Below are 27,109 nucleotides of genomic sequence, written 5' to 3' on the forward strand. Positions count from 1 at the left end.
TTTTGTTTTTGTATTTTGGTTCCAGTTCACAGCTGCAGTTTCGTTACTGTGTCTGGAAAGCTCTTGTTGATCAGGAATTGCCACTCTGGTATTATGAGTTAATGCCAGAGTCCTAAAGTAATTTCTGGATGTGTTTTGTTAGGGTTTTCTACTGACCATGAAAGTATGCTTTCTGTCTTCTGCTATCTAGAAAGCGGACCTCAAATTTGCTAAAACTATTTTCCTGCTGCGTTTGTTGTTTCATCTCATATCACCGCCAATATATGTGGGGGGCCTCTGTCTCCTTTTTGGGCATTTCTCTAGAGGTGAGTCAGGTCTTATATTTCCCTCTGCTAGCATTATTTAGTTCTCCGGCCGGCGCTGGGCATATAGGGATAAAAAGTAGGACATGCTACCTGGCTACTTCTAGATGATGCGGTAGGTTTAGTTCATGGTCAGTATAGTTACATCTTCCAAGAGCTTGTTCCTATTGAGGCTTATGCTAGTTCTCTGGCCATGGAGATCATGACAGTTTGACCGGCCCACTAAAGGGTTAAAATCCTTGGCTGAGAAAGGAGAGAAATAAGAAGTCTGCTGAAAATTTTTTTTTTTTTTTTTTTTTTTTCTCTAGTAGTTAGTGTGCTCTTAATTGGATCACTTGCCAGTCTGTCTATGCTGCAGTCTTTCTTTTTTTTCTCTCTCCTTCTAATCTTTGAATGGCTCTATGTTCACCTGTCTATAATGGATCTACAGAGTGTAACTGCAGGTTTGAATAATCTCGCCACGAAAGTGCAAAGTTTGCAGGATTTTGTTGTTCATGCTCCGGTATCAGAGCCGAGAATTCCTTTGCCGGAATTCTTCTCAGGGAATAGATCTAGCTTTCAGAATTTTAGAAATAATTGTAAGTTATTTTTGTCCCTGAAATCTCGTTCTGCTGGAGACCCTGCACAGCAGGTTGGGATTGTGATTTCCTTGCTCCGCGGCGACCCTCAAGATTGGGCTTTTGCATTGGCACCAGGGGATCCTGCGTTGCGCAATGTGGATGCGTTTTTTCTGGCCTTGGGCTTGCTGTATGAGGAACCTCATTTGGAACTTCAGGCAGAAAAAACTTTGATGTCCCTATCGCAGGGGCAAGATGAAGCTGAAATTTACTGCCAAAAATTCCGTAAATGGTCTGTGCTTACTCAGTGGAATGAGTGTGCCTTGGCGGCTACTTTCAGAGAGGGTCTTTCTGATGCCATTAAGGATGTTATGGTGGGGTTCCCTGTGCCTGCAAGTCTGAATGAGTCCATGACAATGGCCATTCAGATCGATAGGCGTCTGCGGGAGCGCAAACCAGTGCACCATCTGGCGGTGTCCACTGAGAAGACGCCAGAAAACATGCAGTGTGATAGAATTCTGTCCAGAAGCGAGCGGCAGAATTTTAGACGGAAAAATGGGTTGTGTTTCTATTGTGGGGATTCTACTCATGTTATATCAGCATGCTTTAAGCGTACTAAAAAGCTTGATAAATCCGTTCCCATTGGCACTTTACAGTCTAAATTTATTTTGTCTGTGACCCTGATTTGCTCTTTGTCATCTATTACTACGGACGCCTATATCGACTCTGGCGCCGCTTTGAGTCTTATGGATTGGTCCTTTGCCAATCGTTGTGGGTATGATTTAGAGCCTTTGGAGACTCTTATTCCTCTGAAGGGGATTGACTCCACCCCATTGGCTAATAATAAACCACAATACTGGACACAAGTGACTATGTGTATTAATCCGGATCACCAGGAGACTATTCGTTTTCTGGTGCTGTATAATCTACATGATGATTTGGTGCTGGGATTGCCATGGCTGCAGTCTCACAACCCAGTCCTTGACTGGAGAGCTATGTCTGTGTTGAGCTGGGGATGTAAGGGGACTCATGGGGACGTACCTTTGGTGTCCATTTCATCATCTATTCCCTCTGAAATCCCTGAGTTCCTGTCTGATTATCGTGACGTCTTTGAAGAACCCAAGCTGGGTTCACTACCTCCGCACCGTGAGTGCGATTGTGCTATAGATTTAATTCCGGGTAGTAAATACCCAAAGGGTCGTTTATTTAATCTGTCTGTGCCTGAACATACTGCTATGCGAGAATATATAAAGGAGTCCTTGGAAAAGGGACATATTCGTCCATCGTCATCTCCCTTAGGAGCCGGTTTTTTCTTTGTGTCAAAAAAAGACGGCTCTTTGAGACCATGTATTGATTATCGGCTTTTGAATAAAATCACGGTTAAATATCAATACCCATTGCCGTTGCTGACTGATTTGTTTGCTCGCATAAAGGGGGCCAAGTGGTTCTCTAAGATTGATCTCCGTGGGGCGTATAATTTGGTGCGGATCAGGCAGGGGGATGAGTGGAAAACCGCATTTAATACGCCCGAGGGCCACTTTGAGTATTTGGTGATGCCTTTTGGTCTTTCTAATGCCCCTTCAGTCTTCCAGTCCTTTATGCATGATATTTTCCGCGATTTTTTGGATAAATTTATGATAGTGTATCTGGATGATATTCTGATTTTTTCGGATGATTGGGACTCTCATGTCTGGCAAGTTAAGAGGGTTTTTCAGGTTTTGCGGTCTAATTCTCTGTGTGTCAAGGGTTCTAAGTGCGTTTTTGGGGTTCAGAGAATTTCCTTTTTGGGATATATTTTTTCTCCCTCTTCCATTGAGATGGATCCTGTCAAGGTTCAAGCTATTTGTGATTGGACGCAGCCCTCTTCTCTTAAAAGTCTTCAGAAATTTTTGGGCTTTGCCAACTTTTATCGTCGATTTATTTCTGGTTTTTCGGATGTCGTTAAGCCATTGACCGATTTGACTAGACAGGGTGCTGATGTTGCTAATTGGTCCCCTGATGCTGTGGAGGCCTTTCAGGAGCTTAAGCGCCGTTTTTCTTCTGCCCCTGTGTTGCGTCAGCCTGATGTGACTCTTCCTTTTCAGGTTGAGGTCGACGCTTCTGAGATCGGGGCTGGGGCAGTGTTGTCGCAGAAAAGTTCTGACTGCGCCGTGATGAGGCCTTGTGCCTTCTTTTCCCGTAAATTTTCGCCCGCTGAGCGGAATTATGATGTTGGGAATCGGGAGCTTTTGGCCATGAAGTGGGCGTTTGAGGAGTGGCGCCATTGGCTCGAGGGGGCCAGACATCAGGTGGTGGTATTGACTGACCACAAAAATTTGATCTATCTTGAGACCGCCAGGCGCCTGAATCCTAGACAGGCGCGCTGGTCATTATTTTTCTCTCGGTTTAATTTTGTGGTATCGTACCTACCGGGTTCTAAGAATGTTAAGGCGGATGCCCTTTCTAGGAGTTTTGAGCCTGATTCACCCGGCAACTCTGACCCCACAGGTATTCTTAAGGAGGGAGTTATCTTGTCAGCCGTTTCTCCAGACCTACGGCGGGCCTTGCAGGAGTTTCAGGCGGATAGACCGGATCGTTGTCCGCCTGATAGGTTGTTTGTTCCTGATGATTGGACTAGTAGAGTCATCTCTGAGGTACATTCTTCTGCATTGGCAGGTCATCCTGGAATTTTTGGTACCAGGGATTTGGTGGCAAGATCCTTCTGGTGGCCTTCCCTGTCACGAGATGTGCGAGGCTTTGTGCAGTCTTGTGACGTTTGTGCTCGGGCCAAGCCTTGTTGTTCTCGGGCTAGTGGATTATTGTTGCCCTTGCCTATTCCTAAGAGGCCTTGGACACACATCTCGATGGATTTTATTTCAGATCTGCCTGTTTCTCAGAAGATGTCTGTCATCTGGGTGGTGTGTGACCGTTTTTCTAAGATGGTCCATTTGGTTCCCCTGCCCAAATTGCCTTCTTCTTCCGAGTTGGTGCCCCTGTTTTTTCAAAATGTTGTTCGTTTGCATGGTATTCCTGAGAATATCGTTTCTGACAGAGGAACCCAATTTGTGTCTAGATTTTGGCGGGCATTCTGTGCTAGGATGGGCATAGATTTGTCTTTTTCGTCTGCTTTTCACCCTCAGACTAATGGCCAGACCGAGCGGACTAATCAGACCCTGGAGACATATCTGAGGTGTTTTGTGTCTGCTGACCAGGATGATTGGGTTGCTTTTTTGCCATTGGCGGAGTTCGCCCTCAATAATCGGGCCAGCTCTGCCACTTTGGTGTCCCCGTTTTTCTGTAATTCGGGGTTCCACCCTCGATTTTCCTCCGGTCAGATGGAATCCTCGGATTGTCCTGGAGTGGATGCGGTGGTGGAGAGATTGCATCATATCTGGGGGCAGGTGATGGACAATTTAAAGTTGTCCCAGGAGAAGACTCAGCTTTTTGCCAACCGTCACCGTCGTGTTGGTCCTCGGCTTTGTGTTGGAGATTTGGTGTGGTTGTCTTCTCGTTTTGTCCCTATGAGGGTCTCATCTCCTAAGTTTAAGCCTCGGTTCATCGGTCCGTATAAAATATTGGAGATTCTTAACCCTGTTTCCTTCCGTTTGGACCTCCCTGCATCCTTTTCTATTCATAACGTTTTTCATCGGTCGTTATTGCGCAGGTATGAGGCACCGGTTGTGCCTTCCGTTGAGCCTCCTGCTCCGGTGTTGGTTGAGGGTGAGTTGGAGTACGTTGTGGAAAAAATCCTAGACTCCCGTGTTTCCAGACGGAGACTCCAGTATCTGGTCAAGTGGAAGGGATACGGCCAGGAGGATAATTCTTGGGTCACTGCATCTGATGTTCATGCCTCTGATCTGGTTCGTGCCTTTCATAGGGCCCATCCTGATCGCCCTGGTGGTTCTGGTGAGGGTTCGGTGCCCCCTCCTTGAGGGGGGGGTACTGTTGTGAATTTGGATTCTGGGCTCCCCCGGTGGCTACTGGTGGAATTGAACTTGTGACATCATCTTCCCTGTTCACCTGTTCTGATTAGATCTGGGTGTCGCTATATAACCTGGCTTCTCTGTTAGATGCTTGCCGGTCAACAATGTTATCAGAAGCCTCTCTGTGCTTGTTCCTGCTCCCAGACATCTACTAGATAAGTTGGACATTCGTCCATGTTTTGTTTTTGTATTTTGGTTCCAGTTCACAGCTGCAGTTTCGTTACTGTGTCTGGAAAGCTCTTGTTGATCAGGAATTGCCACTCTGGTATTATGAGTTAATGCCAGAGTCCTAAAGTAATTTCTGGATGTGTTTTGTTAGGGTTTTCTACTGACCATGAAAGTATGCTTTCTGTCTTCTGCTATCTAGAAAGCGGACCTCAAATTTGCTAAAACTATTTTCCTGCTGCGTTTGTTGTTTCATCTCATATCACCGCCAATATATGTGGGGGGCCTCTGTCTCCTTTTTGGGCATTTCTCTAGAGGTGAGTCAGGTCTTATATTTCCCTCTGCTAGCATTATTTAGTTCTCCGGCCGGCGCTGGGCATATAGGGATAAAAAGTAGGACATGCTACCTGGCTACTTCTAGATGATGCGGTAGGTTTAGTTCATGGTCAGTATAGTTACATCTTCCAAGAGCTTGTTCCTATTGAGGCTTATGCTAGTTCTCTGGCCATGGAGATCATGACACTTCCCCATTATGAAGCTCTTTTGAAACCCTGCCTGCTTCCGGGCTTCAAAGAAAACCATGATTTCTTCTACATACACCAATGCTGTGGTATCGCTATAGATAGTACAAGCTATCAGACGATTGCAGCTTCATGTCTCCTAAGGGAACTATTAAGAACTGTGAAAAGTAAAAAAAAAAAAATATATATATATATAAAAAAAATGAGAAAAATTAAAAAAACATAAAAGTTCAAATCACCCCCCTTTTTACACCCATTTAAAATAAAGATATATATAAAAAAATACTAACATTTTATATGGACATGTTGGGTATCGACGTAATCGTACTGACAAGGAGAATCATACAGTGAGGAAATGTTTAGAACAAAATGTACACCTTAAAAATAATTCCCCAAAAGCAATGTCAGAATTTTTTTTTTTACTGTTTTTCAGTACACTATGTGGTAAAGTGAATGGTGTCTTTCAAAAGTAAAATTTGTCTTGCAAAAACCAAGCCCTCATATGTCTATGTCGACAGAAATATTAAAGAGTAATGGCTCTGGGAAGAAGCTCAGGAAAATACGAAAGCACAAAAACGGAAATTGGCCCTGTTGTGAAGGGGTTAAAGGTGTATTTCATATGCCATAAATCAAAGGTAGATGCCAGATCTACCCCTGGTATCTGCTTCTCTGTTGGATGTTCCTCCAGGAATGGAGAGATGGCATCCACAGCTTTCTCTGTTTATTTGTATGGGAGATTTGATCTTCCGGCCTACGAGGTTAATCTGTCACAATGGCAGTCTATTAAATTTGTGGTCCTGCTCTTGATGCCTAGGCATGGTGGCAGTGCTCACATGAGCAGAGCATTATAATAGTGTGGTGCAGTTCCTTTGTTGTTCTATCACTGGTCATAAAGGGGTTAAGAGCAATGGCAGCTCTCAGACCTCCCTAAGCTAAGTTTGCCGTTCACTGCTCATTTTCTTCAGAGGAACCACTGCAGGTTACACACAGTATGACACAAACTATATGGAAAAAAGTATTGGGACACAAGTCTTAATCATTGGCTTCAGGCTTCTAATTCAGTCCCATTGCCCCAATGTATGAAATTTGGTCCCTTGCCATGCCGTCTGCCTTTTTTGTGACTGTGGCTCATTCTAAATGATACCAGCACCATCTTGTAATAGGAGTCATTGGGGTAACAAGTCTTTTCATGACATTTTTCCCTTCTAAATCTTCCCCCTTCACCTGTGAGTGATAATATTGACATGTGGAAGGAACCGCAGCAACTCAGTTACAAAAGGGAGACCACACAAAGTTACAGAGCGGGGGACCAAGAGCTGAGGAGCAGAGGGCCGAAAAGTCACTAATGCTCTGCTGACTCCATAACTGTAAAGTACAAACCTCTTCTGGTGTTAACATCAGCACAAACATTGCACCCCCACCGGGAGCTTCATGGCTGAGCAGTGTCATGCAGGTGTACATCACGAAGCACAATGCTGAACGTCGGATGGAGTGGTGTAAAGCTGCCACCACTGGACTCTGGAGAAGACATCTTCTGTGTATTTGTGGATCACACGTCTCTATCTGGTGTGTAATGGATGAGTCTGGGTTTGGTGAAAGGAGAACATTACCTGGACTGTAAAGAAGAGCAAACTGGAGATGAAGGAATTGTAGTTCAAATCGAATTGAGGTCCAGTTTTTTCAAATTTTTCTCAAGCCTGTAAATTTGAATAATAAGCAATTAGTTCCTCATGAATTGTCTAAAACAGCCGCCATAATTTATATAAACACTAGTGATGAGCGAGTATACTCGTTGCTTGGGTTTTCCCGAGCACGCTCGGGTGATCTCCGAGTATTTGTTAGTGTTCAGAGATTTAGTTTTCATCACCGCAGCTGAATGATTTACAGCTACTAGCCAGCTTGAATACATGTGGGGATTCCCTAGCAACCAGGCAACCTACACATGTACTCAGGCTGGCTAGTAGCTGTAAATCATTCAGCTGCGGCAATGAAAACTAAATCTCTGAGCACTGAAAAATACTCGGAGATCACCCGAGCATGCTCGGGAAATCTCGAGTAACGAGTATACTCGCTCATCACTAGCAAACACATTACATTGGCAAGAGAAGGATCACATGACCTCAAGTGTGGCTAGGTGGGTTTCCCCATAATGATTTGCAGCTATCTCTTTCCTCCTGGTACGACATTCCCAATCAGGAGGGACTATCATAGACTGTATAAAAGCAGAAGCAGGGAATGCAGCTGTTTAGCATGGTAAGCTATATAGCATGAGGACATCACAGCTTACGGTTTAGCCATAAAGATAGAGAGATAAAGTTATAAAACATTGAATAACCTGTATATACAGTATGTGACAGCTCAGCTGTGAAGAACAATTACCATCCATTTATTCATAGACATGTACGTTAGATTTACTTTTATAGCACTAAGGCTGACATTGAGCGAAAAAGCTTGAAAGGGAGTTCAATACGCAAGCTAGGAGACTTCAAAGTGTCATGCAAGTTCGTTCAGGGCATTTGGAGGTTTTGCAGTACTTCAGATTTGTGGAAAATCGATTAGCTGTGAATCTGTATTCCTGGCAAAATTCGTTGCAGCTGGCACATTCACATTTCAAAAGAGTTTCTCATCTATAGTGAAAATGTGAACTATGGAGTCACGGATCTAGAAGTATGAAGGATGAGTTTGGGTTTGGTGAATGCCAGGAAAACAATACCTGCCTGACTGTGCAGTGGAGCCTTTTGGGCCCTTTTGGTATATTTGTTGAATCCACTGCAAATCTGCTTCTAGTTGCTGAAGATTAGGAGGAGACTAGATTAGTTACATGGAAGACCAAGAGAATACTGTGTAGATCCTGATTGCTAGTCAATTCTACACACTTGAATGTTATATTCCCAGAATAAATGATTAAAAGCAGCACGTTAATTAGAGCATCTCTTATTTTTTCTCAATTTGGTTTCGCATCACTAGGCCTTGTCAAGGGGTCTTATTGTGTAACATCCACAGCTGTTTTTTAAACCTTATGATTAATTATATCCAGCTCAGGTTTCACAACTTGAAATTAAAATATAAAAATAAATTACCAATGCATTCACTAACAATAATAATGAGATATATCTTGAAGGACAATTCTGATAGTTCAAAATGCCAGATTTTGTGTTCTCATGTCCTCCATAATGCTAATCTATGAAGCAATTTAAATAAATTTCAACAATCATACCTTCTGGGGTCAAGGTGTTTAACCTATAAATTGTTTCGGTCTACTTTTGTTATATATTTTATTAATTACATGGCCCCCCTCCCCATCCTTCCAATTCTTCTCAATAATTAGCCAATACTAGCATACCATCGCAGTGGGCATTTAAAGATTAGATGACAGGCTGTGGGTTATCAGACTTTTAGTAATATTTATTATTTGTTCACTAACTCTTACCCTATATGTTCCACCAATTTGGATAATATATTGATAGCCGAAGCTACACTCAAGGAGGTGTACGACATTCGTTGTGTCACAATTAACATGTTATCTAATATGACGCACTTTATCACTACTGCTATCCTTGTATGGTTTCTAGATATTGAGCTTTAGTGTTTTATAAACCTTGCATCTTTTGCAAGAAAAAACAACATTTATACTATTATTTAAGGAGTTTGAAGACAAAAAAGAGCATAGCAAAACCCAAAACACTCAGTTTAAAAAAAATCACAGTAATCCGCAAGTGCTAGTAAAAAGATGTAAAAACCAGGGTATTTGGTTGATACGTTTTTTGCAAAAAATGTATGCTAAGCTGCTCCATCAAACGTCAAGGTATACCCATATAAAGCAGTCCTGACTGATGTATGCAATCCCTATCTGATGTATTTAAAAACCTGATCATCTGTATATTACCTGTGTGAACAGGGTTCAGAGAGGAAATGTCCATGTGGACATGCTGAGTGGAACAGCTTTTGTGCAGATAGCCCACAAGGAGTGGTGGGTAACTCCCTAGTCTTGTAGACACAAGAGAACAATTATGGAAACAGGAAATTATTTAAGGAGTTATCTGGTACTTTGCTTATTTTTCCTTATGTGACTAAGAACTTACAGGCAGGTGTTGCCTGTTCTTCCCGGGACCAATCTCTGCCCCCTCAAAGCAGTCAAAGACCACTCCTGTTGGCAATTCTCTATGTTCTTTTGACTTCACATCAACATAGCAGCATTTTCTCTTTCAGTCTGCTCTGTCGATGCAGCGTCACTACCGACGTGAAGCTGATTGACAGCTGGCTCCCCATAGATAGGCAGCAAGGAGCCGGCGGTCAATCAGCATGACATTGGCAGTGACGCTCCATTGACAAAACAGAGCTCAAGAGTAGAAGCTGCTCTGTCAACGTGACATCAAAGGAAGACAGAGTTGCCAGTAGGCACTGCTCGTGACAGCTCTGAGCTGACAGAGGTCGGCGCCGAGCAAAGCAGGCAGGTAGTTGACAACACTCTGCCTGTAAGTTCTTAGCCCCATAGTGAAAAATAAGCAATAAATTGCCCCTTCAACTTCTTCCTTACCATTCCATTAAAAAAAATTATCTTTTAGGTTGTGTATTGTCCTATACAATAGTCTAGGTTTTTCTGTCTGTAATGGTCCTAGAATTCTATCTGTTTTTAAAATATCCCAATTCTTTTCAAACCAAGAAGTGACGTGTCCATCCTTCTGCCATTTTCCGAGTAGAATAAACTCTTTATTTTACCACAGTTAATTGAAAAGCCCTAAAGATGACCGGAGGGTTTTGCCATTGTTTTTTTTTTCTAGCGGTTTCTTGATTATTCAATGGAGTGAAAAGAAAACAACTTGAAAACAACAGTTAAAAAATACATTACAAAAACCATGGGAAAACGCTCCATAAACCTCCATTGGCTAAAACCATTGAAAAAATGATCAAGAAATGACCCTTAAAAAAGCACCAACGATTCTGCCAGAAAAAAACACCAATTTCCTGAAGTCTTCTGCTTGCAAAATTAAATGGTTTCATCTGAGCTTTAAAGATGTAGTGTGCCTACAGAGTTTTTTCAGGCTTCCAAAAATGACTCCATAATTGTTCACAGGTTCTATTTTATATCGCAGCTCAGCTCCGTTTAATCAAGGGGTCTGAGCTACAATACCACACACAGCCTGGTCAATACCTTTAAAAGGTTTGTCTCTTTTTCTTTATTCATGACTACACTTCTCCTCTGCCTCCTGGTTTACCGGATGGCTGTGTTTTCCTGAATAAGGACAGTTTGGAACAGAAGTTTGGCTGCATCTTTGGTTTTAACTGAGTGTTCTCCCATCCCGCTCTCTGTTTTTACTATCCCTTTACAATTGTGCCCATTAGCAAAGATGAGACAATCCTTTTAAGAAATCAGAGCCCAACTCTACAAGTTGGAGAAGTCTTTTTAGTAGCGTTACTTAGACGGATTCCTCAGAAAGCCTAACAATGTAATGGACTCATCCGAATGAAAACAAAAGGTCTGAGGTCCTGGAAAAGAAGGCAAGTGAATTAAGCACTTATTCATCTGCATAAAAGCTAGAAAGTACAGCATAGATGGATATACACAACCAACAGGCTGAGATGCCTGCATTCTTGAGAAAGAATCTGTGCAAGTGAAGGATCAGGTAAGTGGTAATAAAATCCTGAGTGCTGAGATGTATTATCAGAGTCTCATTCATCCACACTAAAAATAAGCACACACCAAGGGCATAAAGAGCTACTAAAAATTCTACAAGAGGTACGGGCCTGTACATGGTTAAAGAGGTTGTCCTGTGTAAACAAGTCATCATAACCTATCCAACAAATAGGTGATAACTTTCTGATTGGGGCTTGTCCGCTTGACCTGCACCGATCGGCGAATCTGGTAATTTTTACCTCCCATTGCAATATACACTGGCAGGTCGGGTTTATGAATGTTCTCTGATGCACTGTAGAGATGGCTGTCAGTCAAAGTGTTGGGGCGTGGTTACACCTGCTTCACGCCTGAAAGCCGGCGACTGCCAAGAGAAATGAAGAATAAAGTTCATTTCTGACCTTTTAGTACAGCGGCCGAGCACCTTCCTAACTGTATTAGTTTGAAGATTAACCCTATATCTTGAGATTAATATTGTTACCCGATGTGACAGATTCCCTTTAAAAGGGTTGTCCAAGTAGTCTTCTCCATCTTCAAATCTACTGAAAAGTCAATTAATTCCAATAAATGGGTTGACTAATACTTGACCAGCCCCTTCTCAATCCTTATGTTTCCCCCCAGTAAATTAATAACATCTATATTCACTTCTGGTGTCGGAGCCCTTTCAGCAGTGTCGGCATTAGTTCTCTCGGCGACCTGCAGTCAATCAATGGCTGCTTTGCTCTTCCCACCTTCGGATAAAGACATACATCCAGAGGAAGTGACAGAGAAGCGATCCCCAGGAGAGCCAGTGCCGACATTGCTGGAAGGGCGCCAGCACCAGAGGTGAGTATAGGGGTTATTATTATACTGGGAGGAAGCATAAGGATTGAAAAGGGGTTGGTCAAGTATTGGGTAACCCCTTTAATGGAATTAATTGACTTTCCAGTAGATTTTTGAAGGTATAGGTCTGAAAAACATTACTGTACTTTGTATGGTATAAGCGATAATGTTGTGTTTTGTCTTTTAAAACTGAATTGTTAATAAGTCAAAATTAAGGGCGTCACTTTTATTTTTACCAAATTTGGAAGGAATCTGTAATCTGAAGGCTCAATGTCGGTTTTGTTTTAATTAGTCTTGATCATCTATTCCTTATCCTTTGTCTCCTAACGTTTTTTGCTTTGGAATAATGCATCTTACAAACTGACTAATATATCACATGCAACGAAGATAATTTTTTGCAGCTCGTTCAAAAAGCATAAAGAGACCCCTGTGTTTCTCAGGAATCTTTCATAAAATAAGAATTAAATAGAAAAACAGGAAAAAATGGAAAGTTTCTTAGTGCAAGAGATCCTTCTTAGGCTAGGTGTAGACGACCGTATATACTCTCATTGGGAATCGAGTCAATTATGCTAATCACACTCTGGTCAAACTTTGATCAGGGTGTGCTCTGATTCTCTCGGTTGGGGAGAAGATGGAGAAAAAAACATTCTCCATCTTCTCCTTTGTGCTGCACGCAAATGTTTTCCATGCGCAGTCCAATGTTTTCCACAGACTCATTGACTTGCATGAGTCGTGTGATCCAAATATAAAGTCAAACTCTAGCATTTTGTGACTTTGTTTCCCGGACCGGCTCAGTTTGAGGAAAAAATTGGACATTTGCACGGCTCTTAGAATAACATTGGTCCAAGTGCCATCTGATGTTTTCTTGTATCAAACTCGAACCGATAAAGTAGTCGACTGCAGAAGCCCTTACTCCATGAAGTGTTGGCATATGTTGGCCACTCCAGAAGCTCCAAAATAAGTTTTGGTGGCTGCCTATCAACAGGCAAAACTACCAGAAGATATCAACAGTCGAATTTCATCCATCCCTAGTAGGGATTCATTTTGTGTTAAAACGAGAAGGTCAGTAGCACATATTGATATGGATCTTCAACACGCCTTGCTTCATGACCCACAGGAAGAAGCTGCAAGTCTACAGCAGTATAATGGGGTGACGAACTCATCCAGTCTTCACTCCACTGATACCAGACATGACAGTACACTTTCATTTCTTTCATGTGGCAGATCATAAATGAAGAATACTTGGTTTCTGACTCATCCCTATAAGATTCTAATAGCATAGTCTTCAGCTTGAGTTTTAGGACTCATCTTGTAAAAGGCTGGTTCCATCCAATAATCTGATGCTAATCTGGTGGGTAACAGTCTTGGCCACAACTTTAATAAGTGGTTAATTATTATTATTATTATTATTATTATTATTATTATTATTATTCAACAACATAATTATTTAAAGGGAATCTGTCACCAGGTTTTCCTTATGTAATCTAAGAGCAGCATGATGTGGGCCCAGAGACTCTGATTCCAGTGATGCATCATTTACCGGGATGCTTGCTGCAATTTTGATAAAATCCCTCTGCTGCAGATTTCCCAGTTCTCTGAATGCTGAGCTATGTATTACCCCACCCACATCACTGATTGGTAGTGTAGGGATCGGGCAGTAGTCTTTGCCGAGAGCAGTCCCTGTATCTCGCCCTGGCCTCTCCTCACAATACAATAATGTCCTTCCTTCCGCATACCTGTGTCCTGGGTCTCTGCTCCCCCGGGGTCCCCCCTGTACTGTAGAAACGTTCCTGTTGATGGTTCCACACAAAGAGAGACACAGTCCAGCTCAACTTTAACAACATCAGCTTTACTTGGTTCTTCACTCAGCACATCCAATTTACCTCCAGCATCCACATCAAGCTTCACAACATGCAATTTCTCTTTTGTCCCTGTCCTCTTTTCTCTGTGCTAAGCCTGCTTTTGGGACAGAAAGTACCTTTCTATCCCTGAGCATCCACTCTATTCAGCTCTTCTCCATTTGGGGAGTACTCAGCCATTTAGCATCAGTACTGAGGGCGCCGGCCCATGCAATAAGCTTCCACATGATGAGCGACCTGCCGGTACTGCTTAGCCTTCTTCTAGCACCTGCACTCCCACTAATACTGCACCGCTAGTACTGTTGCTGTTGCTTCTCCTGATGATTTCCAGAATCGGGATGCTATATGGCTGGGCCCAATTCTCCTTTAACGTTGCGTGGCATGGTGTTGCCCAGGGCTAGTCAGCCCAAGTGAGCTGCACGGGCACCCCGGCCCCAACTGACTCTACCAGGAAGTCCTTCCTGTCTTATCTCTCCGTGCCCCTCCTATGTTAACTGTTCATAGTGCTATATCAATACTAAAATTTACCCCATCTTGTGTTTAAACTTGGGTACTACACTTTCCCTAGAACAAACAATAGACATCATCTTATCCAGAGCAGAAGTAACAAATTAGTACATTATGAAACATATACTATAGTAGTAGTCAACGGTAAAACATCACATAATACACAAATATCACTGGGACAAGCAGAAAATGCAAGGATAGTATATCCCCCTGCAGTAGCTTTCTGTGTACACTGTACATAGGCAGAAATCATTCAGTCAGTGGTAGGGATGTGGTACAGAGCTCATGAATATGAGAGACTACATGGCAGCAGGTTGCTAGTCCTCTAGTCAAAATATCCTGCTGACAAATCAGTGATTTATATAAAAACTACAGCAAACAGCCCAGTAAATGACACATCGCTGGAAACAGCCTCCCCATTATGCTGTTTTCAAACATCCCACCATGACAAGGTGACCCCAATCGGGATGGTCCCAACTCCCTAACTCTACTATTTCACCTAGTTTTGTTTCAGCAGACCTCAAAATAGACGGACCCAGTTCGGACTATTTTGCACCTGCCCATGGAAAGCTATATAGACAAAAAAACACAGCCCAAAAAGGGGATCCACTCAACTATATGTATAAAAGTATAAAAACCAAAGCAAAATGGTCTGTGGACACTTAGTGAGGTGAACTACAAGCATTAGGGACCATATGGATTTCATAATTTCATTCGTATGGGATACATAAGACATAGAAAGATAGATTAAGAATTTTACCTATGAAATAAAGAGAAATAAATATTATTTTTCAATTATTTCTCCATAGGACCATTTAAGAAAACAATGACATATATGACATCTTAGTGAACTGTGGTTAATTAATTTCTAGACATATAATACTGCAAAAAAAAAATACAAATATAAGAATAATCCAGCTCCTGTTTCTTTATATTTATCTCTAATGAATATCCGGAATGCTCGCCCCAGATAAATACTGTATTTCCATACATTAGAGTACAGGCTATAGCAGGATGGGAAGAGACAGCGCAGAAGAGACAAGGGTTAAATGTGTGAGTCCGTGATGTGAAGAAGAAGGCGAGGGGCACCGGCATGGCAGAAAGGGCTGAGGATGGAGATTACAGGAGGCACGAGTGAAAGAGAAGATTAAAAGATGGGGAGAAGAGACCAGAGAGACAGAAAAGGAGGGACATGAGTGCGGGAGGGAGGGGAGATGGAGAAAGAAGACTAAAATAGTGGGAAGGGGCAGAATTACATGACAAGCCGAGCACCAGGAGAGAAAGTCAGAGTGCAATGCATAGGGATTAGCATGGGAGCAAGGGGATAATATCCCGGGAAGAGGAAGGGAGAGGGAAGGTGGAAAGAATGGACAGGGACACAAGGATGGAGAGGATGTAATAGGGCGGGCAAGGCTGGACCAACTGACAGATACAAGAAGGGTGAGGGATTCATAGGACCAGGGAACTAAGAGGGATAGAAAGATATAGGAGAAGAAAAGGGACCAGGGTGGGAGAAGAAGACTGAGGAATTAAGGGTGGAGAGAGAATAAAGGGGAGGGAGGGAGAGGAAGGGACAAAAACCATAGACAGGAGGAAGGAGAGAGGGAGGGTGCTGGGAAGAGGCGGATGTGGAGGGTGTCAGTAGTGGTGGTGGGCAGGCTCAGCCCTGGGGGTCTGTGTAGAGGTGTGAGGAACCCCCCTGCACCCCTAAGGATGCACCTCTTCAGCATGATCTTCCTACTGCTCATGTTACAGGCCAGGATGGCTCAGGTAAGCTCAACGTGCTGCTCGTGGGGCTCTGTGGTGCTGATGCTGGCCTCTGGGAAGAGGAGGAGGAAGGGGGGAACAGAGACACTGCTGCTGCTGACATTGACAAAAGAGCCTGGCCGGGGAAAGGATGGACAGGGAGGTGTGTGTCTGTGAATACAGTGCATGTATGTCTCCGTGGCGGGACATGTGCAAGAGCGTCTGTGTGCGGGAAGTGCCGGCGACGTGTGTGTGCATGTGTGCAAGGGGAAGCATGTACCAAAGGGATAGAACGAGGGATGGATAGATATAGATAGATAGATAGATAATAGATAGATAGATGGATAGATAGATAGATAGATAGATAGATAGATAGATAGATAGATAGATAGATAGATAGATAGATAGATAATAGATGGATAATAGATAATAGATGGATAATAGATAGATAGATAGATAGATAGATAGATAGATAGATAGATAGATAGATAGAGATAGATGGATAATAGATAGATAATAGATGGATAATAGATAGATAATAGATAATAAATAGAGAGATAGATAATAGATAATAGATAGAGAGATAGATAATAGATAGATGATAGATAGATAATAGATAGATAATAGATAGAAATAGATAATAGATAGAAATAGATAATAGATAGATGATAGATAGATAGATAGATTGATTGATTTATAGATTGATAGATAATAGATAGATAATAGATGTATAGATAGTAGATAATAGATAGATAGATAGATAGATAGATAATAGATAAATAATAGATTAATAGATAGATATATGATAGATAGATAGTGAAAAATAAGTAGATAGGTAGATAAAATGATAAGAAAGAAAGAAAGAAAGAAAGAAAGAAAGAAAGAAAGAAAGAAAAAGAAAGAAACAAGGAAAGACAAAAAGGTAGATCACAAGGAAATACTCAGATAAAAAATTTATATGCGATAGAGAAATAGATAGGTAGATGGAATTATACAAAATAGATATTAGAAGATTAGATAATTCTTAGAATGAAAGGTGTGAGGTCAATTGCATTATAGAAAAGTAATGATAGAAAGAATGAAAGAAAGAAAAAAAGAAAGAAAGAAAGAAAAGAAAGAAAGAAAGACCGATAAGTAGATAGAAAGATAGAAAGCTACACAATAGATAATATCCCTTTGAACATGATTGTGTACCCGTGTAGCAGATTGCCTCAGGGCGAGGTATACACCACTGCTCCCCTGTACTCACAGACGGATGTGTAATACATCGGGCAGTGTAGACCAGTGGATGAATTGTGGGTACCTGGCTGGTAACTTTTTTGCCAATGTCGGCCTTATATGTATGGTTACACGGACACTTGTCGCTGTTCTCATACAGTATCTGACACTAATGTGTTGTGTATTGTGAGCCCGGGACGCCGGACTGCATGTGATATTGGACGTGTAACTCCATGACTTGTGTAGGGTGGTGATGGGCAATGAGGGTGTTGTTGGTGGCAATGTATATTGGTCTATGGGTGTACTTACATATTATGTGTGTGTCTCTGTGTACCATTGGATACTATAGTACATGTGTGAGGTGGGCTCATGACCCCCAACTTTCTGTACACTTGTACAGCAGAACCGAGCTGATCGTTTCACTGTTTCTTGTGTGTACAGTGATAACTCTCCGAGTTAAGGTAAAGAATTAGATGATTGTTCCTGATATTCCAAAAGAAACCCCTAATAATCTACAGCGATGTGACAAAATATGGTGACAAGTGACAAATTTTCCTCTCTCCCCGCGACATCTGCTTATAGGAGGGGTATATCTATTATATGTATCTTATTAATCACTTAATTGTCTTTTATTCATGTTTGTATTATGCTTCTTCTTCTTATAATATTGCTCATGTATAATGTTTAAAGGGGTTTTCCACCATGCATGTATTTCTATATGTGATTGGTGAGGGTCCTACAATTGGGACTCAGTTGGTTTCTAAAAAAAAAAAAGGACCTCAGTTCTTACTAAGGAACAGATCATCTTGCTGACTATATGAGGTGATGGGTAAGATGATGTGATGATGTATGAGGTACTTGATGAAAGAACCCTTTTTTAAAATGACCTTCTAGTATCCAAAATAAACATATTGTAAAGGTCAGATCAAGTTTTTTCATTAGTTGTACAGACAATGTAGAACTTGAATTGAAAGTTTTAGAACTCTCAACTAATTAGAGAATTACCTCTCCATTCAAGCTGAGGATAAGGTTAGGACTGGAATGTCAGTAGATCAGGACTGGGAAGTCAGTAAATCAGGACTGAGAGGTCAGTAGGTCAGGACTGTGAGATCAGTAGGTCAGGACTGGGAGTTCAGTAGGTCAGGACTGTGAGATCAGTAGGTCAGGACTGAGAGGTCAGTAGGGCAGGACTGGGAGGTCAGTAGGGCAGGGTTGTGAGATTAGTAGGGCAGAACTGAGAGATCAGTAGGTCAGGACTGTGAGATCAGTAGGTCAGGACTGAGAGGTCAGTAGGGCAGGACTGTGAGATCAGTAGGTCAGGACTGTGAGATCAGTAGGTCAGGACTGGAAGGTCCATAGGTCAGGACTGTGAGATCAGTAGGGCAGAACTGGGAGGTCAGTAGGGCAGGACTGGGAGGTCAGTTGGTCAGGACTGGGAGGTTAGTAGGGCAAGACTATGAGATCAGTAGTTCAGGACTGGGAGGTCAGTAGGGCAGGACTGTGAGATCAGTAGGTCAGGACTGAGAGGTCAGTAGGGCAGGACTGGGAGGTCAGTTGGGCAGGGTTGTGAGACTAGTAGGGCAGAACTGAGAGATCAGTAGGTCAGGACTGTGAGATCACTAGGTCAGGACTGAGAGGTCAGTAGGGCAGGACTGTGAGATCAGTAGGTCAGGACTGTGAGATCAGTAGGTCAGGACTGGAAGGTCCATAGGTCAGGACTGTGAGATCAGTAGGGCAGAACTGGGAGGTCAGTAGGCCAGGACTGTGAAATCAGTAGGTCAGGACTGGAAGGTCAGTTGGTCAGGACTGGGAGGTCAGTAGGGCAGGACTGGGAGATCAGTAGGGGAGAACTGAGAGATCAGTAGGGCAGGACTGGGAGGTCAGTAGGTCAGGACTGTGAGATCAGTAGGTCAGGACTGAGAGGTCAGTAGGGCAGGACTGTGAGATCAGTAGGTCAGGACTGTGAGATCAGTAGGTCAATAGGTCAGGACTGTGAGATCAGTAGGGCAGAACTGGGAGGTCAGTAGGCCAGGACTGTGAAATCAGTAGGTCAGGATTGGAAGGTCATTAGGGCAGGACTGGGAGTTCAGTAGGGCAGGACTGTGAGATCAGTAGGCCAGGACTGAAAGGTCAGATAGTCAGAACTGGGAGATCAGTAGGGCAGGACTGGGAGGTCATTAGGGCAGGACTGGGAGGTCAGTAGGGCAGGATTGTGAAATTAGTAGGTCAGGACTGCGAGATCAGTAGGTCAGGACTGTGAGATCAGTAGGTCAGGACTGTGAGATCAGTAGGTCAAGACTGTGAAATCAGTAGGTCAGGACTGGAAGGTCAGATAGTCAGAACTGTGAGATCATTAGGTCAGGACTGTGAGATCAGTGAGTCAGGATTGGGAGGTCAGTAGGTCAGGACTGGGATATCCTAAGCTGGCCATACACATGAGATGACAATCGAATGATGATAGATCATTCATCGCTTGTACAAATCTTCATTTGCATGACAGCACCATACACATGTCCAATTGCATTGTATAAATAAATTTTAGATAATGGCATACGCTTACAATGAATAGCGAACAAAAACATTTGATGATCAGATTGGTTGAGTTAATGAAATAAAGTTTCCCGAAAAATCAGCACAAACAGATTATGCCATGCACAACAGTCATACAAAAATATTAGACATATCCGAACCAGATTTCGGACAACTACAATCATTCATTGCCCAAAAGTTGATCACTTGCCACCTGAAAACCACACAACAAATGATCGAATTGGTCATAATTGTATTTTTAGTACAACTTTGGTCTTGGCATGTATGGGGCCCTTTATACTCGGGATTAGCTGGTATCTCAGCTACTGGGCTCACACTTTTGTGACATAATCCTAGAAAACCTGAAAACATCTAAAAGTAGGAAAACTCTCACAGTAGCAGATGCTGATGGAACAGACAAAAACTTAAGTGGCAGATAAGCTTCATTCAGGGTATGAAACAGTCAGTATTAGTGTTATAGGCTTTATAGAATTCCGTGCAACAAGTTAATGAGATCCTTCATACATTGATTTATCTCCAAGGTCATAATATCTATCCAGATCAACATGTGTGACAGAGGTAGCAGAAGTTGTTATAATGTTAAGAACATTTCCAATAGAGAATTCAAGGAACATTTTGATTTTTCATGTCTCTCGTTATTAGCCAAACTGTGAAGTGAGAGTCTGTAGCCTGTCTTCAATTCAATGCCACCGAATTTACCTGAGAGTGGCATTCTGGCGCTAACAGGGCTTAATCCCATCTTTAAAAATATCACCTATCGAAAGAAGATCTGACTCTTAGTACCAAGTTCAGCCTTCAACTATTTCAGACAGGCACACAGAGAATACATTAAGTGGGCACCACTACGTTCTCATGGGGCCTTTCTGTGCTCTGTTCTCGAAATCCATGAGGACATAAGTTATCACTTATTCTTAGGATAGGTGATGGGAATAAACCTTTCAGCCATTCTTTTTAGTGTTTAGTGGATGCACCTGGATCTCAAATGATGATGGCTACTTTTGGTTGACATGTCTGAAATACCTAGTACTAATTAGAGATAAGAAAAGATTCGCAGTTCCAATGGCCATGTCAGTAGTTCATGTCTGCCGGATCAGAGCCTGCAAACTTCCTTTCACCTGCTGGCATCTCCGGCGCCTCCTTTGATTAGTAAGACGTCATGCGTGCATCACTCCACAGCATTATTATTGCCCCAGGCCAACTAATTAGAAGAGGAACTGGAGATGATGGCAGGTTGGAAGCGGTGCGACAGGTTCCAGTCTACAGATGTAGCTACTGGACGAAGTTTCTGTGAATCTTGATAAACTCTAGTACCAATTAGAATCACTGACTGTATATGTTGGATTTTTCTAATTATACATTGGGGAAAGGGTAAATTAAAAGAGGAGATTAAATCCCAGTGCAAAATGGGCTCCCTTTTTTGTTTTACGTAGCTCATGTCACTATGCCATCATGAATCAAGTCAGTTTGGTGCTTGGCTACTCTTCTATCTATCTCATTGCTTTTCCTAGTATCGCATTTTGTAATGTGCATCGTCATGTTACCCATAAAGGGGTAGGAAGGAAAAACTTAATGTGAGCCTCTACCTTCATAGCCCCATATCAACATTTTTGCATAGGGAGCCTACAGATTGCAATTCTTGAATCAAAACCTGTAAAAGTGTTTGCTAACTCGAAACGGCCATCTTCCGCACTCATCCCGCTAGGTCCCTATCAGGACAGCTTCTTTTGTGGATGGTGAATGCCACTTTTCTCTTTTGAATGAACACTTTATACTGACTGTTATGAAGTTGAGGACCACGATGTCCACAGTAGCCATTTGTTGAGTCCTGTTTGTCTAAGTACTGGTGGTCGGACTCTGCCAAGTATTTTTTCTCTTTGTTTAGTTATTAACACCAAAATATCAAGCATCTTCAAAGTATAAATAAAGTTTTAAATATTTTTTGACTTGTTATTATCCATGTTTTACAATGTTGATTAGATGGGGATTCGAGTCCCTAGACCCCCACCGATTGCAAATACCAAGGGGGTTCAGCTTTTTTTTTTATTAATCACATTGGTGCTCATGCTCAATCCTAAGCTGAGTGCTTCTAACTCTTTGTTTTAATTGGTCGGTGGGGATCTCAGAACCTGGTTCCTAATTGATCAACACTACTCAAACCAAGTTGTAATATACAGTGAAAAATAGTTCATAGCTCCCTATTAAACTAAGGGTAGAGGTCTGAAAATTGGTTAAATCATCTTCAGATGTTCACCATAGACTAGATAAATATTGAGACATAATATAGAGCTCCATGATTGGTTTTCCTGGGTCTGTCTTGCCTCCAAAATTTAATGTTCCTTAAGTGGACTTCATTTCTACAGAAATCTTTACACCAATGGTCTCCAATCTGTAGCTCTCCGATTCCTGAAGAAATCCTGACATGTCTGGTCCTGGGTCAGGGGCATAAGACTGTTTTCGAGCAGTCTACAGACTGAAGACCCAACAGATTCTTTTTAGTATGGTTTCCTCATTTCGGCACATATAAAGTCAATCTGAATGCCATGATGTATGGTCTTTTCTTTACTATTGAAATATGTCATGGAGACAAATGACCCTTTTATTTTTCATAGTTTATTTCTTCTTTTAAACATTAGGAATGTTGGTACTTTTCTGTAATTAGTGGGAACATTTTTTATAGTTCGCAGCTTAATTAACACATTTTATTACCCAGCTTGTTTACGGAATAGAAGACACAGAAATTCAGTAGACGGTAATAAAGTAGTTTTATTTTATTCCTTCAGAATTGGAAACTGTTACACAGCAGTGAACCGAGAGAACCGTCCTGGCTGGTGACATCAAATCACACAATCACGTTTTTATTAGTGTTCATTTCCGCTAAACTTTCTGTACAGTTTTCTTGAAATATGTCTTTCTGTTTTACTGTTGTAGACTCCGTGTGAGGTTAAGTGTAGACAAAGTTTTTGAGGATTTTTTGTAGCAAATCCACTCTAAAAACACCAACAAAATGTCTAAGAATCCACTTGAAAGTCTCTTTCTCCTCATTTCCGTGTTATTTCTTTATACTATACCTATGAGGAGTTTTTTGAGAGTTTTTTTTTTCATTTCAGGTTTTGAAAAACGCCTGATGTAAAATAAATAAAGTGCTTGTCACTTCTTTGAAGTATATCTGTCATGATCCAGGTCGGGGTTTGCTTCTTGCTTCTCTTTCCCCGGCCTGGTCATGGAGGGGTTAACCATTCCTGCTTCTCTTTTAGTTCTTAGGTAGCTATTTATTCGTGCTATTTCTGGTTGCCTGTGTCCGTGATAGTTTATGCTTCCAGGCTAAAGAAGCTGACCCGTATACTCTAGTGATCCTTCTGCCTCTGACTTCCCGTATTTGTGTGTGACCTGTTCCCTTTCCCTGACTTAGGGTTCGTTTGGTGGTTTTCTTAACAGTGTATGACTTGGCCTGATCTCTGTACCCCGCCTCTTGCTTTCCATCTCTGATATCTCGTTCCCCAACCTGCTTTGACTTCTGGCCTGTACCCCGACTCCTTCTTACGTCTCTTGTTTTGGATCCCGTGATCCCGTTTGGCTCTGACTTCTGGCTTGTCTCTGACTTAGTTAATTCCTGTTACCTCTGGTACTTCTGCTCTTGACAGTTTCTGACTGTGCTCGTCTGACCATTCTTTCGTTACCCGTGACACCTGTGCGGCTGTTCATGTGTTGCTACGCTGTGAGTGTGCAACCTCTCTTCCCTCACCAGCACCCCCTGGTGGAGGTTGCGCTAAACTGCACTGCAGCCGCATCACAATATCCTGATAGAATCCACTCCAAATTGTCAAATCAAAACCCTTCAAAAACGAAAAGAAAAATTCCTCCAAAAACTGTCCCAAAAGGAGTATTTGGTGAAGTGGTTTTGAACACCTCAAAAAACTTTGTCTGCATATAACCTAACTCTTTTACATACCTAGTTGTCCTACTGGTTCTGATATAGGTCCTTCCACTTGCTCCTCTGAGCTATGTGGGCTCTCTCTGCTCTCCAGTACCTGTCACTTAGATTTAGCGAAAGTCAGAAGAGGTCAGAAGTTGTAAAAAAACAGATCAGAATGTGGAGAGGGGTGGAAGCATTTGAGTCTTTTTGGAGGGTAGAATGTTTAGACTCTAAACAGAGAACTAAGCAAAATGTATCACACACTGCTCAGAGAGAAAGGAAGACAAAAATGTCAAGACTGTACTGGAAAGGGAGGGAGAAACCATAAACATCTTAGCATCAGTTCCTGTTAGTACAAGGTAAAATAGATCCTTAATTATCTGTAGAGGAAAACTGAGACCAATAATGGAGCTGTTCTAATAAATGAAAGCTAGTGAAGACACCAGACTTCTGGTCACACAGACCTCACAGCTATTACATAGGAGGACACTTCTGCAAGAGAACAGTCCACAACAAACACTAATTTATTGTAGCTGCAGCTATCCACTACCTTCTGTTTTTCATGTCAAATATGTCCATAGTATTTTATATTCATTCATTGATTCATCTACTTTAAATGATGAGGCTGAGCTTTATCACTGAACCTGTAGACCTGCATAGAGGAAAGGTGTTTGGCTTGTGGTCTATTTCTGCTCCCATATTATTGGGCAAGACATACAGCCATGGGGACTCGAACATATTTTTCAAGCACTCCATAGACACTCGGTAAGCATCGAGCACCTGGATAACACCTTACCCCAGCACGGTCGCTCATGCTTTTTCTTGCTCTTAAAATTAGTGCATTATCACTCCAGGGCTAGGTGCCTCGTGCCTCCTAGTCAACTGCTGCATGTAATCCGTCCCCATCTTTATGTCAATACTTAATACTAGTGTTGAGCGATACTTTCCGATATCGGAAAGTATCGGTATCGGAAAGTATCGGCCGATACCGTCACAGTATCGGAATCCAATCCGATACCGATACCCGATCCCAATGCAAGTCAATGGGACGAAAATATCGGAATTAAAATAAACCCTTTCTTTCCTTGTAGGTTAATTCTACATGAAGGAAAACAACTAAGAATAATGTAGGATGTATTGGGGGAGGTGGCGGAGACATTAAAGGCACAGGGGTTTATCCCAATCAAATAGAATAGCAGTATTTTTAATTTTTTTATGACGTTCGGCGTTAGAAAGAATTTGACTATGTTAATTTTTTATTTATTTTGTCAGATATTGATGTTTCACTACTTCCACGCCCTTCACCCTATTTTTTACTTCTCCCACACTTTCTTCTTCATTATCCTCATCATCAGCTTCTGTGACATCAACTTCTTCACCTTATTCATCTTCTTCTTTTCTACGTATATATATATATTTTTTTTTACATTGTTCATATTCTTTTTATTTAACTATTATCTTTTTTATATTCAACTTCTTCATCATATTCTTATTTGTGACAGGCATTCCCGTAGTTGTTATCTATAAAAGTTTGAAGATTACACCTTCCGTTCTGCCTGTCACAAAACAGTTACATTTGTCCGCGTTCAGTTTGGCCTGCAGCATCAGGCTTTATCCAGGGGCACCACGAGGAGGAACGGACTCACCCCCATACACTGCTTAGTCTTCTTCTGCTTATAATTTAGATAATATCTTTTGCTCTGATATTTAGTCTTATGCTTAATGTTCTTCTGCTCTTTGTTCTGCAGCCTCTTGTTCTTCTGCTTCTCGGTCTTCCAGGTTGTCGTCGTCATCTCCAGGGTCGTCATCTCCAGGGTCGTCGTCATCGGGGTCGTCGTCATCGGGGTCGTCGTCATCGGGGTCGTCTTCAGGGTCATCGTCTCCAGGGTCGTCGTCATCTCGGTGGTTGTCGTCTCTGGTGTCGTCATCATCTTAGGGGTGGTCTTCCGGGTCATCGTCTTTCGGGTCTTGAACTTGGAAATGTAGCAGAAGGTACAAGAAGGCTGAGAAAATGCCGAGAAACAGCTGATGGAACTGGAACTCGGATGGCTACCCGAAGGTCCAAGAGCCAATGGAACTACCGAGGACCAGCTGACGTTACTGGAACCCGGTTACTAAGCAGGAGGTACCCGTGCCTGAAAGCACTACCAAGGACCACCTGACGTTGGTGGAACTCGGATACCCAGAGGGAGGCACCTAAGCCAAAGGCTCTGCCCGGAACCAGCTGACGGTACTGGAACCAGGATGGGGAGCAGAAGGTACAAGAGCAAAAGACACTGCCGAGAACCAGCTGACGGTACTGGAACCCGGATGGGTAGCCGAAGGTCCAAGAGCCAATGGAACTACCGAGGACCAGCTGACGTTACTGGAACCCGGTTACTAAGCAGGAGGTACCCGTGCCTGAAAGCACTACCAAGGACCACCTGACGTTGGTGGAACTCGGATACCCAGAGGGAGGCACCTAAGCCAAAGGCTCTGCCCGGAACCAGCTGACGGTACTGGAACCAGGATGGGGAGCAGAAGGTACAAGAGCAAAAGACACTGCCGAGAACCAGCTGACGGTACTGGAACCCGGATGGGGACCTATTCAAGCTTGTCTTCCTAGGGCCCCAACTGGCGGTGTGTTAGAGCCCAGGGACAGCAGGAGGAGGAGCAGGGGGAGGGGAGTGTAGGCCGAAGCCTGCACAGGCGGCAGCTTTGGGTGTGTTGTGTCTGCGTGGCTTTTGCAGGACACGTTGCCGGCTACACAGCAGGGGAACAGCTGGCGGTGCTGGACCCCACTGACACATTGGCGAGGTGTTTGGCTCTGTGCAGCCAGCACTTCCGGACAGCAACTAGCGTTGTTGGAGCCCGGGCTCTGCAGGTGGAGCAGAGTGTAGGCCGAAGCCTAATTGAACCGATTTCAAAAGTCACCTTTAACCCCCCCTCAGGGGTTACAAAGTAGAAGAGCCACAGCTTATGCAGCAGCAGTGCTGCGCAAGTCAAAGGTTGCTCTTGTAATTTTTCTCCTTGCACACGCTGAATGGAACACGTATAACATTTAGCCCTTTATACAGTCAAACTGTGTAATGGAGGCGAGAGTTCCCTTTGTAATGAGACGCAGCACAGGTGTCAAGAATCCCACCTTGGTGCTGGGTGCAGCCTCCCGAGCGTTGTTATTTGCTGTACAGGAGTCTGCGCTGTCGTGTTATCCCCTGGCCTAGCGCCGTTAGCGCTGCCCATCTTCTGGCATCATGTAATGTCGGCCGGTGCGGTTCGCGATGCCCATGAATCCCAGCCCCGCAGTGTCTTAACATTGTTAAAACACTGCGGGGCTGGGATTCAGGGCCTGGCGCAGCACATATGTTCGCCTCTC

At 42.8% G+C, this 27,109-nt stretch overlaps 1 protein-coding gene across 1 annotated transcript in view; it reads left to right on the plus strand.

Moving 5' to 3' along the window:
* The first annotated feature begins 15,390 nt into the window (after positions 1–15,390).
* The window catches only part of OLFM2 (olfactomedin 2), a 445,169-nt gene continuing 433,450 nt past the window's right edge, over positions 15,391–27,109 (plus strand). The window contains exon 1 of the mRNA XM_077262088.1: positions 15,391–16,097. Coding sequence (XP_077118203.1) covers positions 15,954–16,097 — 144 coding nt within the window. The 5' untranslated portion in view covers positions 15,391–15,953. The remainder of the gene's footprint in view (positions 16,098–27,109) is intronic.

Source organism: Ranitomeya variabilis, chromosome 5 (genome assembly GCF_051348905.1).
Source record: "Ranitomeya variabilis isolate aRanVar5 chromosome 5, aRanVar5.hap1, whole genome shotgun sequence".
NCBI lineage: Eukaryota > Metazoa > Chordata > Amphibia > Anura > Dendrobatidae > Ranitomeya > Ranitomeya variabilis.